Source organism: Podarcis liolepis, assembly GCF_965112155.1.
Source record: "Podarcis liolepis genome assembly, chromosome: 12".
Lineage (NCBI taxonomy): Eukaryota > Metazoa > Chordata > Lepidosauria > Squamata > Lacertidae > Podarcis > Podarcis liolepis.
Window position 1 is genome coordinate 52,065,197 of NC_139563.1, and position 19,092 is coordinate 52,084,288.

General features: G+C 40.9%; 1 protein-coding gene across 24 annotated transcripts in view; it reads right to left on the reverse strand.

The window, feature by feature from the left end:
* The window catches only part of ARPP21 (cAMP regulated phosphoprotein 21), a 249,595-nt gene that overhangs the window by 74,422 nt on the left and 156,081 nt on the right, over nucleotides 1-19,092 (reverse strand). For 19 of the 24 annotated variants that reach the window (XM_083468020.1, XM_083468021.1, XM_083468000.1 and 16 more), the window contains 3 exons: nucleotides 13,685-13,793; nucleotides 11,281-11,382; nucleotides 1,862-1,899 (listed from right to left, as the gene is read on the reverse strand). In XM_083468020.1, the coding sequence (XP_083324146.1) occupies nucleotides 1,862-1,899; nucleotides 11,281-11,382; nucleotides 13,685-13,793 (249 nt within the window). The remainder of the gene's footprint in view (nucleotides 1-1,861; nucleotides 1,900-11,280; nucleotides 11,383-13,684; nucleotides 13,794-19,092) is intronic. The other 5 variants (XM_083468012.1, XM_083468009.1, XM_083468011.1 and 2 more) reach the window with 1 other exon arrangement.

A 19,092-nucleotide genomic window follows, 5' to 3' on the forward strand; every position in this document is an offset into this window, starting at 1 on the left:
ATGCTTCAGCTGTTATAGCCATATTTTTTTTTATCATGCTCCTTTTTTAAAAATAAGACCGCAGTAAAAGACACAACAGCTTTAGTGCAGTAGCCCTAAGGGTGATTTTGGACTCTCTTCTTTGATACTGATTTGTGCACACTGAAAGGCAGCCCCTTTCCTAGAAATTATTTTTGCATTGGTTGCAACATGTTTGCTATAAAAAATATATTTATGGTAGTGCATCACTCCGTAATGTGACACTAGAGTAGGCTCTGATAACATTAAGACACTCATTATTTTCCAGTAATGTAATTGCAGCCAGAATAATTCCATTTACCACAAGTCAAGAGCATTTATATATCTGAGAAAGACAGCATGAACTCTCCTCTGAAACTCAGAATATTCACATACTGTATGTTGTTCTAAGGTGAAATGGCCACCACTGGTGGCAGATTTTACCTATCATTAAGGGTGGGAGAGATCCAGATCAAACCCTTGAGGCTGTCCATTTGTAAAGTTCCCATTTATTACAGTGACGTTTCCTTGCACTGGAGACCTTCCTAGTGAATTCTTCCTCACATTAATTAGTGGAATGAGAGAAAAGCCATTTGGATTTTCTAATTCAGTCACTATGATGTCTTGCGACAGCCTTGGATATTCGGTAAAAACTAGTTACATTTCCCCAGTGTGTGTGTGTGTGCATGCATTGGTTTGTTTTTAATCACTAATATAATATGTAACACATCTAAGAAATTAGTGACTTAAGTGCATCCCATCAATTTAATGATATATCATTTTAATACCCCTTCACTTATATTTAAACTGAAAACCTCTGCCAAATGCTATGTATTCCTCTGCTCTAATGTTTGCATATACTTGCTAACCTGCATGTTGAACTTATTAAAAAGTGGCAATATGAGTTCATCACATAAAATCAAGAAATTAAGAGGTCGGCTAATAGACAGAAAAAACAGTGGGCTAGGTCAGGCAAACTCGGCCTGTTTTGGGACTACAACTCCCATCATCCCTAGCTAACAGGACCAGTGGTCAGGGATGATGGGGACTGTAGTCTCAAAACATCTGGAAGGCCGAGTTTGCCTATGCCTGATATACTCCATGCTAGCTACTTTAAGTTGGGACAAATTAACTGATCCCTCAGCCAAAGTAGCATTAGAATACAAATTGAGGCTATTAAAACATACTGACTTGGGTCCAGATTTTGCCTCCCATGAATAGAAGGAATCTGTGGAAGGCTCCTGATCTATTGGAGGAATCCCACTGAGAGAAAAGGGTGAAGAAGTAATTTTCATTTGTCCCCCCCCCCCCATGAAGATCCTATGACCACCCCCTAATCTCTTCCAGGAGGCAGCACAGAAGGCTGCAAGAGAAAGGCTTTTAATACCAGTGGGATCATTCTGGGCTGAACTCCTCAACTGTTGCTTGAGACCCAGGTCATAGGAGGAATGCCTCTCCCATTACTCGCCAACACATGCCTTAAATTCTGCTGATAATTTCATCCATAACCACAGCACATTCCATGGCGACTTGTAGAATGGCCTTTTTGGGTTATGGAACTCCCTTCCATTACAGATACATTTGTATCTCATGTTGACATCTTTTTGACGTCTCTTAAAAGCATATCTGTTTCATCTGGCTTTGGGGGACATAAGAGTTGGTTGGACAGTTCCCCTTTATTGTGACTTTGGCTTTGCTGCTATTTTGTGGCTGACCTGTGAATTAGATCATTTTGTGGCTTATGCTGTGTTTTTTCACTGCAATATTTGCATACTACCTTGAGAACTCAAGTTGAAGGCCTGTCTAAAATATGCCAAACAAGTAAATAACCCAAAATATATACAATGCATATGCACATTTTTACCTGTTATCCAGAAAAATGTTTTCTTGGGAGCAAACTGACTGGAAGACAAAACAAATAAACAAATAAAAAAGCATTTTGGTTGGTAAACAAGGTAACCCTCACATCCGACTTTTCCAGGTTGAAACCAGAATTACTTTCCACATTCATGCATCATGGATACAATGAATGCTCAAACGATTGTTAGCAAGGAATGTTTTTGTGGGGGTAACCACATCAATATTTCTTATCTCAGAAGAGTTCAGAGGAGTACAGGTTTCAGATATTTTTTGAAAAGTATAGGAAGTGCTTAAGCAACAATCCCAAAACAAAGATATCTAGAAGTGCTTAAAACCTGCTGAAATCAGAGGAACAGGTATGTTGCAACTAATTTATCAGTTTCAGTGGGGCATAAGAACAGCTAACTTCTTGACTGGAGCCAAGAAGTCAATGAGAGACAAATGGAAGGAAAATATGCTGAGCTAATAAAACACAGAGTGAGTGAAGCTGAAGCAGGTAGAATAGTTTTAAATCCTGCATGGTTCAATTATAAGAAACAAATTTAAGAAAGCTAACGGTACTTTAACGTGTCCTGGATGGAAAATAATTTGACAAAAAATAAATTCCATTGCCAAGAATCTATCATTTTAATGTTGTTTGAATCCATGAATTATTCTCATTGCCTTTGACTCTGCATTTCCCATTTGTTTTTTGTTCATAATGAGCACAATAGATGTTTTCGGAAAGAAAGAAAAAACCCCCAGCCAAACTTGCAGTGAATTTAAACAAAATAAGTGAAAATGAATAAGAGACAGAGAGCGAGAGAAGCAAGGAATAGATCAGGTCCCTTGCTTCCACAACTATGAAACTGCAGATGATTCAAATCACATCATAAGCCACATCCAATTCTAGTGCTATGAAAGTCCAGATACTGTGTACATTTTCATTTTTTTTTACAGGATGTTCAGAAAGGGGCTTCCAAAAACTGTTGTGATAAATCACAGACATCCATGTTCATTTCTAGTTTTCTCTCGTGAAATACATATGGCTGAAGCATTTTGCATAAACTCAGCTGCTGCTTGGCTGAGGCTAAGGAGGCTGTGGCAATTTACAGTAACAGATATTTCTTTTACAAGCTGTAATAGTGATGATGATCCAAACCCCTAATGTAATAATACAGGGTCTGACTCATTAAAACTTTCGTTTGCTGTTCTGCGTCGATTGCACAAATTTCACACAAGAAAACAAGGCTGTAAGGACACATAGTTTACAGCATGGAGAGAACAACAAATATGTTCATGTGGGGAAAACCCCCCAATACTTTCCCCCATTTTGCTGCTTTACTTATCTTAAGCTGCCCATTTCGTTTAATTAACTAATTTGTATTCCCTAAGATGAAACAAAAACATGCAATATAGTTCTCCACCTTTGACGGCATTCATTTCCAGAGAGGCCATAGTTTTGTTGTCAGTTGTGTAAATGTATTAGTGCGTCGTCTGTGTTTCTGCACTACATGCTGGATGTAAAAATCGGCTCAGAAATCTGTGTCAGAGAAGACTAGAAGAGCTCAGATGTGCATATGCGGTCAAGTTTGCGGAGGGAACATCGCTTATGAAAATTGCTGTTGTTCAGGTGAGGAATAAGGGTAAACAGCACTAAATAGTTATTGAAAAGTGTAAGATGACTGTTACCTCTTCAGTATCTTGAAGGGTATCGGTGTGATCAGCATTACAGTCTTATGGATAAACTCTCAATAATAGCTCCGTTCATCTTCCATGCTGCAGAAGCTGGCACAAGGCCATGCCATCTCCTGGAATATGCATTTATCAGTGCTGATGTGGGTCTCCGTGGCACAAAAGACAGACACAGTTTATTACATTACCCTTGCTGCTGTTGTCTTTAAGAAAGAAAGAGCTGACAAGCTTTAGGGGAAGCAAGTGAGCTATGATCATGTTGAGTTTCACTTTGCTCTTTTATATGCAATGCTCCATTTGCTTAATGCTTGTGCTATCATAGCATAGCAATTGCTAACACTACCTTTAAATGTTTCACTTGCCCGCCAATCGCAAATTTAAAGGAATGCAGGACAAAAAACCTCAGTATGCAAATGCATAAATGCATTTGCTTAAAGTCCTGCTGAACTATCTCTACATGCTGAAAATGTCCTACAATCCCCCATAAGAAGTCTTCTCTTCTGACACTAATTTCCCATTTCCCTCCCAATCCATAGTGTTAATATTTCTGGAAGACGTGTGAGCTATTTTATCTGTAATCAAGTGCTTCATTAACATAACCTTGTGAAACGATTTGAATGGCTTAAGGAGAGCTTGGGGGGGCGGCGGCGCAGACAATAAACAGGGGCTATGTAGAAAGCAGTGTGGATAAAGTTTGGACCTGGGGTTCAGGTGGCCTTCAAATGTAGCTTAAGTAAGCAATTCCCTGTTCAGTCAGTCATTCTCTCCCCCTTTCCCTAATATTATTACCACTGTATGAAGGAGAGGATAGGGGGATGCCTCTTCCTCCACGTCCCAGTTACTATCCTTTGGGCCACCCCATGCTCTGCAGTCTGAACAGCTGTGTCAGGAAACCTGCTATACTTGAACAGGTGCCCTATGGGACTTGGAACCCTGATCTTGTAGGATCCTACCTTCCATTGGGAGTCTATCTGTTACTACCCACCACAGAAGGTCAGCCCCAATACTTTGGCAGTGGGGGCATGGGTGATGGTGGCATGTTGGCCCCCTCCAACTTGTGCAGTAGTAGCCACATGGGGGGAAACAACAGAAAAGTGCTTATATGTATCATAAAATCAAGATTCTGAACTTGCAGCTATCACAATGATTTAAAAAAATTATTACCTGGATCCAGACTTAGCTGGATCCCACCAAAATCGATGAATCAAGTTGGCCATGGCTTAAACTCCATTGATTTCAGTGAGGCTTAAGCACAACCTTCTAATATGTTTATTATGGTATATAGTGTGTGTGTGTGTGTGTGTGTGTCTGTCTGTCTATCTATCTATCTATCTATCTATCTATCTATCTATCTATCTGAATGAATGAAACTGGGACAAGGTGGATTGCCAGAATGGTATGGATATCTCTGCTCCAAACTCACAAATAAGTAGCCTCCCCCTCCTTCCCCTTTGCTTGTTCTTGTTTTCCCTTTGTGCATGGTCTCTCTCTCTCTCTTTCTTTCTGACTTGAATCTTCCTTCTTCTGGAGACCACATTCACTCATATTACTTAACTGAACTGTGTTTTAAATCGTTCATGTGACTGCTCCATTACTCTGCTCAAGGTATGTATTTATTCGCAAAAAATCCTAAACAACATCGAATCATTACATGTTTGATTAAACAAAATAAATAGATAATTTCATGGAGGATTGGTCTGTCAATGGATACTGCATGAGAAGTAATGGTGGGCACTCCATGATAAAATGTAGCATCCTTCTGAAAGAAGGCCATGTCTGGATGCTGCCCTCAAATGTGACTATTGATTAACAAAACCAAGACTGGCCAGTAGAGCAAGGTTCCTATGGAAACAATGGGAATAGATCTTATTAATGTTGCCTTCTAATAGTGCTGTGGTGATGTGCCATGGATGTAAATTTAAGCAATAATAGCAGAGTAGTAAAGGCTTTCCTTAAGAGGTATTGAAGCGTTACATATTTATAAAATAAATTTACACATTCCGTGGTAGGACATTCATGAGAAACATGTGCTGAGCAACCAGACTGCTACTCTTGCCTATTTCCCTCCTTGCAAAAGAGTGTCCTTTGTATGTTTCTTCTGCAGTTCTTCCATCACCCACCCCTGTATCTTCTGTTTAGCAACCCAAGCCTCTCTGTTTACACAGCTGCCAATCTGTTCAATTTTCTCCTGACAGCATCTGCTTGTAGTGATGCCAAAGCAGATATTTGAGGCGTATCAGAAGGGTGGGGACAGCATAAATTAAACACAATTTATAATTAAAAAAACAAGGGAAGTTGCTACGGTGGTGTTATTCATGTTCATAATTTATTCATTGCAAATTTCCAATTAAAATGAAATGAAAAAGCTGCTGTATGTAATTTCTGCTCTGCTGTCCTTAATCGAGATCTCTCACTGCCAGTTTCAGGGTCTATATTGGCAAATGTAATATAAATACAGGGCAGGACTTTTCTTTCAGCCGGAACTCGCTGGAACTCAGTTCCAGCACAAGGGAGTTGTTCATGGTGAGCTACCGCACCTCTTTTTCTAGGAAAAAAGCACGGATACAGGGTCATATATATTTAGCAAACATGGACACTTTAGCACAGCTATCTAATGGTTATTGATTCCTTTCATCATCCCCGTGGTGAGTTGGAGCTGGAACAAGAGCTGTATATTTGCATCCATGAAGTGTGAACTTTTGCAACTGGTACATCCAGATTGCCTGGAGATGTCCCAGATTGCAGGCATTCCCCCTCTCTACGCCACACCTAGACCAGATTTTGTTCTTGGTGGGGTTTATTTAAAAAAGGGGGTTTAGAAAAGTTATTGTTGTGGGTTAAAACATTCAGACGTGGGCAGCTACAGTTGTGAACCTCATCTCTGCAATTATACCGCAGGTTGTAGAAGTTTGCTTTGGAGAATACCTAACGGACGCAGTAATTCTTAATTGTTTAAAATCTAGAAAGTCGAGAAATCCAAAGAGATACTATCCTATCCTATTAAAATATCTACTCTGTACTCTACAGCAAAACAGATTTCATATAGAACTGGAGGGAGGGGGACTGACCCACAAACAGGTGCCTGTAATGGGTGGAAGTTGTCCCATGCTTAAGCACCAAATGAAGAGTTTCTTCTCCGAAGCAGGAGAAATGGCAGTAGAGAGACAGAACGTAGATGACTTGGGAAGGGCGTGAATGTCATGCGGTCATACACAGCTGTACATTTCACAGAGTCAGACCATTAGTTCAAATAGCCCAATATTGTTTTCTCTCCAGCACTTGCTGCTTCTGGGTTGTATTGAAGTACCGTATTTTCAGCTCTATAAGACGCACTCTTCCCCTCCTAAAAAGTAAGGGGAAATATGTGTGCGTCTTATGGAGTGAATGCAGGCAGGAGGCTCTGCTCAGTGCTCCCTTTAAAGAGCCCCGTGGAGCGTGTGTGCGGCTCTTGGGGGCTTTCCCCGAGGAGGGAGGAGGGCTGCCCTTTTCCCTCCTCAGGGAAAAGCCCCCAAGAGCCTCACACACACTCCGCACGCTCTTTAAAGGGAGCGCAGCCCGGAAGAGGCTTCGTGTGGCTATCCCATAAACCAGGACAGCAAGAGGGATCCCTCTTGCTGTCCTGGCTTCTGTCTTAGCCATGCACAGCCTCTTCTGGGCAGGGGGAGCCTTCATCCCGCTGCCTGGGAGAGGCCTCTTGCTGTTCTGGCTTCTGGGATTCAGAATATTTTTTTTCTTGTTTTCCTCCTCCAAAAACTAGGTGCAAAAAAATACGGTAAGCCATTGCATGAATGGAATAACTTCTGCTTGCGCAATGGATTTTCCCTCCCCTCTCCTTCCCTTGCACCCCCCCCCCCAACTTCAGATCTGCTCTGGTTCCCCTCACTCTAACCATCCAGAACCAGTAAAGGGAAATTCTGTTGTGCAAGCAGAACTCATTCTGCTCATGCTAATTCTTAGTTTGATTCACTCCTGAACATTTATCTGGAAATGTGGACTGGACTTTGGGCTGTTTGCATGCAGAGCATGTGCTCCACCACTGAGTTACCAAAATATGGCTTGCGACTTGAGACAGGTATTAGAGAACACAGATATCTGACAGCGCGCCTTAACAGCATTGTGATCTCCCTTTTTATATTTTGTTAGTCTTCGGTTTTATGTTCCTGTTAATGAAGGACGGAGGCAGCTACCCCCTCCCTCAGATGATGTATGAAAAATGCTACTTCTCAGGCAGTGAAATTTGATTGGACTTCCATATCCCTTTCCTCACTGCCTCTGCAGCATACAGCATGAGAAGAGGTGATGCACCAGCTGAAAACAGTAGTAATAGTAGCATAATTAATCTAATTTGCTCAACTGCATATTTGATTTGCATAATATACAATGCTCTGTTTTGGGAGATTCAGAAATGGCAGCCCTAGTTATAAGATTTAATTCACCTCTAATTTGAATAGCATGACATCATGTGATCATTCATTACATTGGAGGGGGCAATTTTGATTTGTAAACATGTTTCTAATGTGGCATATTAGATTCAAATCAGCATGGCAGCCCAACTTTCACAAAAGGAAAGGGAATGCCACAGTTTCAATATACTTTATTAAATACCTTTTCTAAACCTACTACAATATTCATTTATCCCTCACAGAAGGGTTGTAAAGAATTATTGCTTTGACAATACTTTTATATTGAATTTTTACAAAGGTGTAATTGGTTACCGTAGCTATACGTTTGGGCTGCCTAAGATTAAAATGTTTGTGCTCTTACCTGGTAGGCTGAAAAAATGTTTTTCCTTTAGTTTATACCTAAATGAATAAATATTTGTACAATGATGGTGGGATTGGCTTACTTTACTGCACACTTTGAACAAAACCCCCCAAAAGCTATCCTGATAGTTATTGATGTGTTGTTGAAATGGGATTAGTTTGATTTCATAATCAACTGAATGTATAAGAGACTGGAGGAGAAGTATCTGCAATGCTAATCTTGAAAAATATCTAGTCACAATTTCATCATTTTCACAGGCTAAAATAGACCAAGCTGCTCTCTTGATTCTACTGAATGGAAAATCCCAAATGCCTATTAAATGCCTAGTATTATCTTCTACTCTCAATCATAGTAACTGAAAAACTCAGTGCCTGCCTCTCATTTAAAAATCGAAAACTGGACTAAGGCACCAACTCAGCAGTTCAAATTGGATTCAATAAATAGTTCAAAAAACAATCAGAATAAATCTGGACCAAAAAATAATTCAACAAAGTTTTAGGATAAACGCGGGCCAAAATTTCCCAACTAGGAAAACACATTGCAGCAAAAATATAACTGCAAGAAACAGATTTAATTTGGGTTTTAACTTTTCTGATGCACAATCTGTGACCTTTTAGCATGTACTATCATTTGACAGCACATAGGTACAAAAGAAAAGGACTCTTATACAGTTATCAACACCATGCTCTAAGCAACTGAGTTGGGCAGAAGTCTGGAGAAAAGTGGACTGGAGAGGGTAATTTTGAGAAGACAAATGGGAGGAAAGAGTTAAGCAGCCTCCCACTCAGCTCAGCTTTCCTCTGCTCAAAAACAAACTTCTTATGCTTTTCATTTTCATTAAAATAATGAACATTTGGGAGACTTTAAGTTTTCACCTGAGTAACAACTAGCTTGGGTCTCAAGCTGAAATTATATGACACAACCAAACTCTTAAGTACATAGGAGGCAGCCTCATACCAGAACCAAACTATTTGTCTATCTAGCCTAGTATTTCAAACTATGGGAAGGCTTGGGGGTGAGGGCTTGGGGGGGGCATCAAATGTTTGCCTTGCTCCCCCCGCCATGTGACAAAGCAGTGGGCCCACGGCCCGTCAGTTCCATGCTGAAGTACTCTTCTGGCCCACTTGGCATGAGAAGTTGGACCACCCTGATCTAGACCTATTTCAATCTGGGTTCATGTCTGGTTTGGGGACTGAAATACCTTTGGTTGCTTGGTACAGAATCTACACTAGGAACCAGAGAGGTAGGACATTTCTCTTTTGCTCCTGCTGAACATATTAGTGGCATTCAGTACCATTGGCCATGGCATCCTTCTGAACTATCTGACAGAGATGGGTTTGAAGGTTACTACTTTGCAGTGGTTCCAGTTCTTCCCCAGGGGTTGGTTCCAGAAGATGGTGATGGGAGTTTTTCCGTTTGGTACCTTGGTCACTGGTGTACTATATGATGTCAGCCAGGGACTGATTCTGTCCCTCACCGAGAATGGTAGTCTGAAAGTCTGGGGTGCATTTTCACTGAAATATACACAGCCCCTTTTCTCTTTTTCATCTAATATCAATGAAGCAGTTGCAGTTCTGAACTGGTACCTGAAGGAGGCAGTGGGTTGGATGGGAGCTAAAAAAATAAAACTGCAGTTCAGTCCAGACAAGACGTATCTGCTCCTGATCAGGAAGAAGACTCTGGAAGAGGGTTTTAGCATTTTATGGATGGGGTTTGACTCCCCCTGAAAAATTAGGTTTACAGCTTAGGAACACTTATGGAGATTCAGGGGGCAGGTGTTCCTGGGGTGCTTTTGCTGAGCTTTGGCTGCAGTGTGAGTTGCACTCATTCCTGAGGAATCAGACTTGTTAACATTAATGCGTGCCTTAGTTGCATCAAGGTTGGATAACTGCAAGGGGGTGGGTGGCTGTCCTTCTGAAGAGTCTTTTGATCCATTGTAAGCTAATATTCAACAGGAACCTAGCCTTAGAAACTAGATTCAGTCCAACACCAGCTCCCAAAATATTTCTGAAGCCACCCTTCCACCAAAACTGCCCTTCCTATTTTTGTTAAATGCTTGTTCATTTGAGATTACTTTTTGGACTGAGCTTTCAACATCCACAAACGATGGCATGATCTGCAAGGTTGGATACAGATATGCCTAAAAATAGGAGCTCATCGCGGGGACTTTTTCTGCAGGGACAATTCATGCTGCAATTAAAAACGTATCAGCTTCTGCTTGAGATATTTCTCCCATTTTTTAGATAGTCTGTCAGTTTTGCTTTCTTTCTAGTTTAAGTACAACTTATGCATTCATTAAATTAAAAGTTCATAAAGCATTTTCATTTTCTTTAAGTTGCAAAACTGTTCAAAGGGTGGGCAGAGGATCATGAAACCAAAGATCTCAGCCAATGAGCATAGGAGAGTTGGCCTCTGCTTCCAACTTACAGAACTGCTGCCTCAATGTCAGCCCTAGAAAGGAACAGTCATATCTGGCAGAAACATGGTAAGTGAAGTACCTCGTGGCATTTATCCTAAGATGATGGATTTATATATTCCCCCAAAATGGCTGCTAGATCACACGTTTACTATTCCACACTCCCATTTGAATAGTTCTAACGTTTTTTAAAAAACACTCCTGGATCAATGAAACAAGATGGTGGATGAAAATGTCTATTTAAATCCATGTTCTGCGTCTGGGTGTTACAGAATGACTCCTATGCACTAAGATTTAAAAATTAAAGGAAACCAAGTTCAGCACGCCTGCCCTATTGGAGCTAATCTTATCTAATAACTCTTCTATCATTTCAGTTTCCGTCCTCCTAAAAAAAAGGGCAAAAAATTAAATAAATCCATAATCAAACTTTCCCCCCTCTCGCTCAATTAACACCCCTCCACTGTCTCCTGCCACAAAGTGCAATCTTGCCACAGTGTCAGAGTGGGAGGCTACTGGCTGACTACTGATAAAGATATGGCACTAAAGAGGCAATTAAAACAACTACTCACATCTTGTGCAAATATTCTCTCCCTCACCCTCTGATACTCCTCTTCTCTCTCTTCAATTGATTTACTTCGTCTGTCATCTCTAAATGGATGAATTCTGTTTTGCTGAGCATAAAAAAAAACCAGGAGGATTATATAAGTTGAGCTGCTAAAAACTGCAGTTAAGTAACTGTCAGCCGAGAATAATAAATGTTCACTTAAACAAATGAGGCACGAGAATGATTGTGTTGTCTCATTCCTAAAGTGGCATGCGACTCACGGTGTTATGCTATGCACCTTACAGCATCAATCTAGATGCTACTGGAATGTTTCTGCTTTGCATTGGCTTGGTGGGTTCTTCTCTTTCATCTTATGAAGTTGCCTTATACTCAGCCACACTGTTGGTCCATCTAGATCAGTCCTACCTGCTCTATCAGACAACACTCCAAGGTCTTTGGCACGCCTTGATTTACTGCATTGCTTTTATTTTTCATAGTTAGCTACACTGGGAACATGTGTGTACTCAAGGTGTACTGGATAATAATTTAAATTAGTGTTCCCCAACCTTGGGTCTCCAGCTGGTTTTGGACTACAACACTCATCATCCCTAGCTAGCAAGACCAGTGGTCAGGGATGATGGGAACTGTAGTCCGAAAACAGTTGGAAAACACTGGTTTAAATGATGTTTTAGCCCCCTCTTGCTTTCTGAGACCTTGTCAGCTGGAATTGCCAGGTATTGAACCCAGGAACTTCTGTTTGCAAAGTATGCATTCTACCACTGAGCTCTTTTGTATAAGAAGAGATGAGGTTGCATGATTGATTTGGAAATCAATCTGCAATCTAGAGTAGAGGTGTGTTGGCTCCTTCCACTCAGGATGCTCTCAGCTAGTCGGGGAGGGAAAGCACATTTGTCAAACTTCCCTTGTTAATTTATTGAAGCAGCAGCAGCAGCAGCAGCAGCAGCAGCTATCAAATCAAGTGAAGGAAAAGAACATGGAAAGGCGAGTGATATCAAAGGCTGAAAAAGCCTCACAGATGAGGAGAAATGATTCTGAGAATATTGTGCACAAGAGTTCTAATCATTTCTGTAGTAATCCTTAGGCTGTTACCGTCAACTGGAGAGGAAATGCAGACTTTCATTGCAGTGAAGTCCAGAAAGCAATAAAACATGTTAAGGTGCTTAATGGGGAAGATATTGCCCTGTACAAAGCTTCATATCTGCTGTTAGCCTGTAGCTGCAATTCTCTCGCCTTCCTCCTTTAACTGCGCTGTATCTTCCCTCCGCTCCTTTACCTTCCTTGCTTGCAATCTGTGCTCCCTAAACCCTTCTTCTCCATTTCTGAAAACCAGCTGTGTTACCATGTGCAGCAACAAACTGCAGAAGAAAAATGGGAAAAGAAACAGTATCTTTTGTAGGAGGCGGAGAGATGCTCTCTGGTGTCAAGCGGCTGGATTTACCCAAAAATTAAACGAGAACGTACACATTAGCTTACCTTTGCGAATTTTCCTTTTAAAAACTCCTTCAGAATCAAAAACCCTTTTCAATTCTTCCTTTTTTGAAATGTTCTTTTGAATTAAAACCTTCACTTCCATCACAGGTTTATTCCCACCCCCCAAAGGCTGTTAAACTACCTAGCATTCATATATTCATATATTAGCATGTTTCATAAGGCTATCTTTAGTGGTGCAGGAGGACACAACAAGCAGCACACAGAAGGGGAGATTTCTGCCACATACATGCAAAAACTAGCAAACAAGTTCCATTTATGATAAAGGGGGTGGTCCTGAATCTTTCAATCATTTGTTTGTTTGCTATTTCATGACATTTATACACTGATTGATGGGGGGGGGGAGACCTCAAAGAGGTTTACAAAGAGAACCCCCCCCCCTCCGCAAGTGAAAAATCATGTATTGATGGTTGCAAAGTCAATCTGGTCTCGTCGTAACATTTTACCTGTTGATGGATGTTATTAGTCCGTATTAATCTCTAACCAGCTTGGCATGACTCTAGAAGTTTGGAAGAAGTCCCACAGAGACACAAAGACATTTGCCAAAGCGCAGCTGACAAAAGTTTCCCCCAATGGGCTTCGGGGGGCCTTTTGAACATCCCAAATCACTCTTCAGCATGCAGCATGTCCTGTGCCAAGCAAAACTGCCCATGCAAACTGCCACTGCTGAAGCAAACACACTTATGGCCGATGCTATTCCACTGTGTGCCAAAAACAGGGGAGCAGGAGAGGAAGGTGAGCAGGAAGGAAAAGCAGCAGTAGCAGTAGCAGTAGCAGTAGTAGTAGTAGTAGCAGCAGCAGCATCAGCAGCAGCATAAACAACAACAAAGGAACATCAAGAACACCAGTCAGCCCACTTCCAAAAAGAAAAAAAGGAAATAAAAAAATGAATTTCAGCAACTCTCGAACCGAGAACCAACCTGATTGTCTTCTTTATCAATACTAGAGTTATCTCGCTTCAAGATAAATCGCTTCTGGGAATCTTCACCTTTTTCATCTTTTAAATGTTCAGAAAACCTTTGCTCTGGTCTGCCAGCAAAGTAAAACATATCAATAAAAAATCTATTTTGTTTTGCTTTGAATTTGTCAGCACTTTTTTTAAAAAAAATGGAGGCATTTAGTGCAACAGTTGAGGCTGCTGATGTTGGTAACAATATGTAGCACCTGTTCAAATGCTGCTGTTATTGCTATAAATATATTTTGCTGTTGTGTGCATTGCAAGGTGAATTTGAATGATCAGCCTGTGCAGTCTGCTTGCAGTGACTGAATAATAAGAAAGCAAGCCAGCAAACAATATATTAATTGACTTTTCCAGTTATCATGACCTCCAGCAATGCTGCAAGTTAATAAAGGCTTATACAGATTGAAAAGGAAAGACAAATTTGATGGGGGTCTTCTACATAACTTCTCATAATACACTGAATTGGTGAACTGTGCCAGGGGAAGGGTCCAGTGGTATTTTCTTTAAACAAACAATTATCCAACAGTTGGGAAATTGGGGAGGGGAGATCAACGTTGTCACATTGTATTGATTTGCCAATTGATTTAAAATCCATCCAGATGGTTATTAAATGGCCAGACATTACCAGCTGACGACTTCACATTTCTAGGTTCAGAGACTGAAATAAATTGTTCTGTGCTCTGCTATGACATTGTTTAAAAAGGATATGGAGAAACGTGTCTCTTTACATTGAGCTAACAACTGACATAATTGCAGACTTAGGGAACGTTTTAATCTCCAGGACACTGTCTGTCATTAGCACCCCAGATTTTGCATTTTTCTGCCAGAGCAGCAAGTTGGGTTTGAAAAGTACAGAATGGCATGTTGTCACATAACGTGTGCGTTGTTAATTCAGGAGCATTTATAAAATGGAAGGAAAAGTGTGAACAGAAGGATTCTTTCTCTGCTCGGTGCACATGTGTTAACTTCCACAAGCATTCACAGGAGACAGACAGGACTGTCAAGGAAGAACAGAGAACCTGAGTATCATCAACAGCACAGTAATGGATCCAATCTGTGCACAGATCTCCTCTCAACACGAACAGCATGACAAACATGGTGGGTGAGTGGGAGGATGGAGGAGTCTCGTTAGAAATAGCTTCCACGCCAAAAATTTGAAAATTCAGATTTGCACACCTTTCAAAAACATGTTTTCCTCCCTTCCCCTTTACAGAGATAAAGAAGAACAGGGATTCCAAAGTAAATACATTGTTAACGCCAAGCATTGAAGGAGTGCATCCATTCTTACTGTTACTTTTCTCTCTCGTCCCTCTGCAGTCGTCCCCCCCCTTTAGAGTGTAAGCTTCTTGGGATATGGACCTGACAATTTTTATTTTTATTTTGCTGATAAATATGTACGTTACCATGTCAACGGTTAGGCGCTGTGGTCTAAACCACTGAGCCTCTAGGGCTTGCTGATTGGAAGGTTACCATGTACACTTGAGGCATATATAAATAATCCTCCTTAACCTCAATATAATAAACGTAAAGGCAATATGTTAATGCATGCATGCCAACCTGTGACCATTTCGACTGCAATTCATAAGCCCACTTCATCGGGCTGCAGCCAAATCCTAACATAAATGTAATACGCATCTCAGCCCACACGCTGCCGATAACAATTGATGACATTAAATTCATTTACATGAAGGGCACTTGATACAACACTCAAAATTAATAATGTTTCTGCCATTCATTTTTACTCCCATTTTACTGACATTCAGAGGGTATTCATCCACATCGCATTCTTTGCCCACGCCCACCCGCTTTTAAAATAATGTTAAAGTGCATTGCATTTCAAATCCCAGTAACTCCATCTATTTCATGGTAGCTGTGAGTATTCTCTTCTAGAAAAGCCTCCTGATGAAAAATTAAGAACATGTTTCCTGGAATACCAAGGTCTTAGTTATAAAAAGTTCCAGGAGAGTGCATTAATACACCATCATTTAGGCCTGGCTTAAGGGATTTATAAGTGGGGAAAGTGCTGTTGTACTTCGGTCTTCCTTCAGGGCTTCCCATAAGCATCTCATTGGCCACTGGACGCTGGACTAGGTGGCCCTTAAATTTGTTTTAGTATGTTTCAATTAGTGAAAATAAATACAAAATGATTTGGCAAAAAAAACATAATTGGTCCTTTGGTCTGATCCAGCAGGAGTTAGTAGTTGGAATTATAAATAATAATGATGATGATAATTTGTTACTTATACCACATCCATCTGTTTGGGTTGCTCCAGCCACTCTGGGTGGCTTCCAACAGAATGCAAAAAGCATGGTGAAACATCAAACATTTAAAACAGGCATAGGCAAACTCGGCCCGCCAGATGTTTTGGGACTACAACTCCCATCATCCCTAGCTAACAGGACCAGTGGCCAGGGATGATGGGAATTGTAGTCCCAAAACATCTGGAGGGCCGAGTTTGCCTATGCCTGATTTAAAACTTATTGATACAGGGCTGCCTTCAGATGTCTGCAGAAACTCGTATAATTGCTTATCTCTTTGACATCTGATGGGAGGCCCTCTGCCTGGCTCTCCGTAAGTTCACTTCTCGCAATGAGCAAAATGCCAGAAGGACCTTGGAACTGAACATTAGTGGGGTTGGAGATGTTCCTTCAGATGTTGAACTTTACCACTTCAAACTGCGGGGGGGTTTTTTTGGTGGGGGGTCTTATATCTGAACATTTCTCCCATGTAAATAAGTTCTGTGCATGTACTAAACTAGTTCACAGGGGAAAGGGCTGCATGAAAACTCCCTCCTCAAGTTCTTGTTTTGCAACGTACAGTGAGGGTTTCTCCCCACTTTTACCTCTGCTATATAACACCATATCTACAGACTGAGTGGCACAATTCTGAATTTGATTACCTCAGTCAACCATCTCACTCTGAATAATGTGTAGTCTGACTCTAAAATTCTCACTCAATTCCTGTTGGCTAACAAAGCAGTAATGATTCTCTCTGTTGCACAGGAGATTGTTTTTATTTTTAGCTCCTTGACCTTCAACTATCTATCTATTACAGCATGTAAACAAAAACATCATTTCCACTCTAAGAGATAGGTAAGTCTAAGCATAAAAGGAAAAAAACTTTTTGCAGTAGCGCAGTGACTGGGAAAGAAGATGCTAGAATACAGCAGTAGAACTAAAAGCGTGGCCTTCCATTTAAGTATATAGCTGAATTAAAATTCTGAAGTTGATGAAACACTGATGGAATACATTAGCATGTGAAATATATCTCTATCTTATCTTAAAGCACATGTGCACAATTTTTAGTATACTGATTCAACTATACATTTTCTGGAACTACATTTTATACATGTAGCAACACACCTGCTTATGAGAGAGTTACTTCCCACGGTGTTCACATATGTTAAGAAATTCAAACTACATGCAAATAATCTTCTCTGTGTATACAAACTATTTCATGTAGATAATTGTGTCACTGCAGACCTCATTTTTGCCCAATTACTTGGGTTCTTGTGAGAGGAAAGGTGTGATATAATCATTATTATTAATAGCAATGATAATGGTAATAATGATCATTATATTTGGGGGGGGAGAGAGGGAGAAATCCTGAATGAATTCTCCTGAATGAATTCACCCTGAAAACAACTCCAGGTAATTATTAAATAAGCAGTTCACAAAGAAAGGGGAGTAATTGGTCACACGTCCAACTACTTGAGCTAAATTCCCTAGGGAAAGGGCTCAATATAAACAACCTTGTAAGTAAAAAATAAATGAAAATCCCAGAGTGTTGTACATTTGATGTTCAGCTCTTCTGAGATCAGCACAAGAGTTCCAAGTGCTATCAGGGGCATCTTGCCCATAGAGGCAAGTGGCACGGGGTGCCAGGGTGCCAAGTACTGGAGGGCGCCAGGGAAGAGGCAGAGGCTGGATGCGGCGCCTCCTGGCATCAGCTCACCGCCCTCACCCGCCTCACTGAAGCAGCACTGTGCCCAGAGCCTCCGCCTCTTCCCCGCCGGAGGAGCCGCTCTCCAGCCGCTGCCCACCTCCTCCAGCCCCGCAAAGCTGCCGGCAGCGCTGTAAAAAGGTTGGCAACTCTGGGAAATGGAGGGATCTTTGCACCACGGCACAGGATATACTTAAGACGGCCCACAGGCTATAATGTACAACATTGCACTGGAAGCCCATAAGCATTAGCCATGTGGTGCCATGAGATACTTCTAACCATGTGGAGAGCTGCTAGCCAGTCAGGCAATATCCATCATTGTCCCACTTTCCTAGATGGTCAAGCTGCAGCATAAGGGGGCAATCCTTACTTGTCATATAGCTAGAGACTACAGACAATCGCTTTACCTCTCTGGGTAAGGAAAATTACCACACAATATGCTTTTAAGCTGCTATCCAGTATTTTCGTTACCTATTTCCATTCTTCTTTCTGGCCTGAGCAAAGAAAAAAGACATTGCAGGTGGGAGGTAGAATGACGTTCTCACCAGGGAGGCCTATCTCATGTTTGCAAAACCATTATTTCAATGTATCCTTCAAAGGAAGTGTATTTTGCATCTTTATTGAACAAGTTTGCTTTATTATCACTCTGTAGAGTTGGTTCCTCCAGTACAGCAAATGAAGGAACAAGTCAGTTATGGTTAAGCAAAATTATTGATTCCATTTGTGTAAGTTGTTGGTTACGTTTGCTACAGATTGCTCTGATTCTTCCTTCAAATTGGCAACCAGGTGGAAGCATGTGTATTTTCCTTTTCTAGCATTGCTGGAACAATTAAGGGGGGGGACCTAGACCCTAATTCATTTTAATAATAATAAAACATATAATATTATTGATTTACAGTATACAGAAGCATGTTACATGTACCCACATCAAAATAGAACGAGCACATGTTCATTATCTTAAATGAGTGAGGTGTGTTCTTCTAATAATTGATGACAGCTCACTTTTCCTTCATTGTCTTCTTTATCTAATTTGTGTTTAACCATGTCAATGTATTTTAAAGGTACGTGGCAAAGGTTTGAAGAAAGATGGGAGAATGAAGGGACTCAAAGGCTGCAAAAAGACAACATGGTTGAGGAAAAGGAGCATGGATGAGATAAGAGGAACAAGACTGTTTTAGCAGAAGATGAAGGAGATACCATGAACTTTATTGGCCACAGTTGGAAACAGAATGGGATTTGTGCCAAGTCACTGTAATGTAAGGATGAAAGGAACAGATAAAGAAACTCGTACCTGAATATGAAAAAGGAGAGATGAGAAGAAGAAAGAACAGTCAGTACAGGGATCCATATATGCCTAGTTCTTTCAGCTGCTGCCTCAGCATGTCATTTTAAAGAATTCGGATGTCAGGTACGTTTTTGAGGGA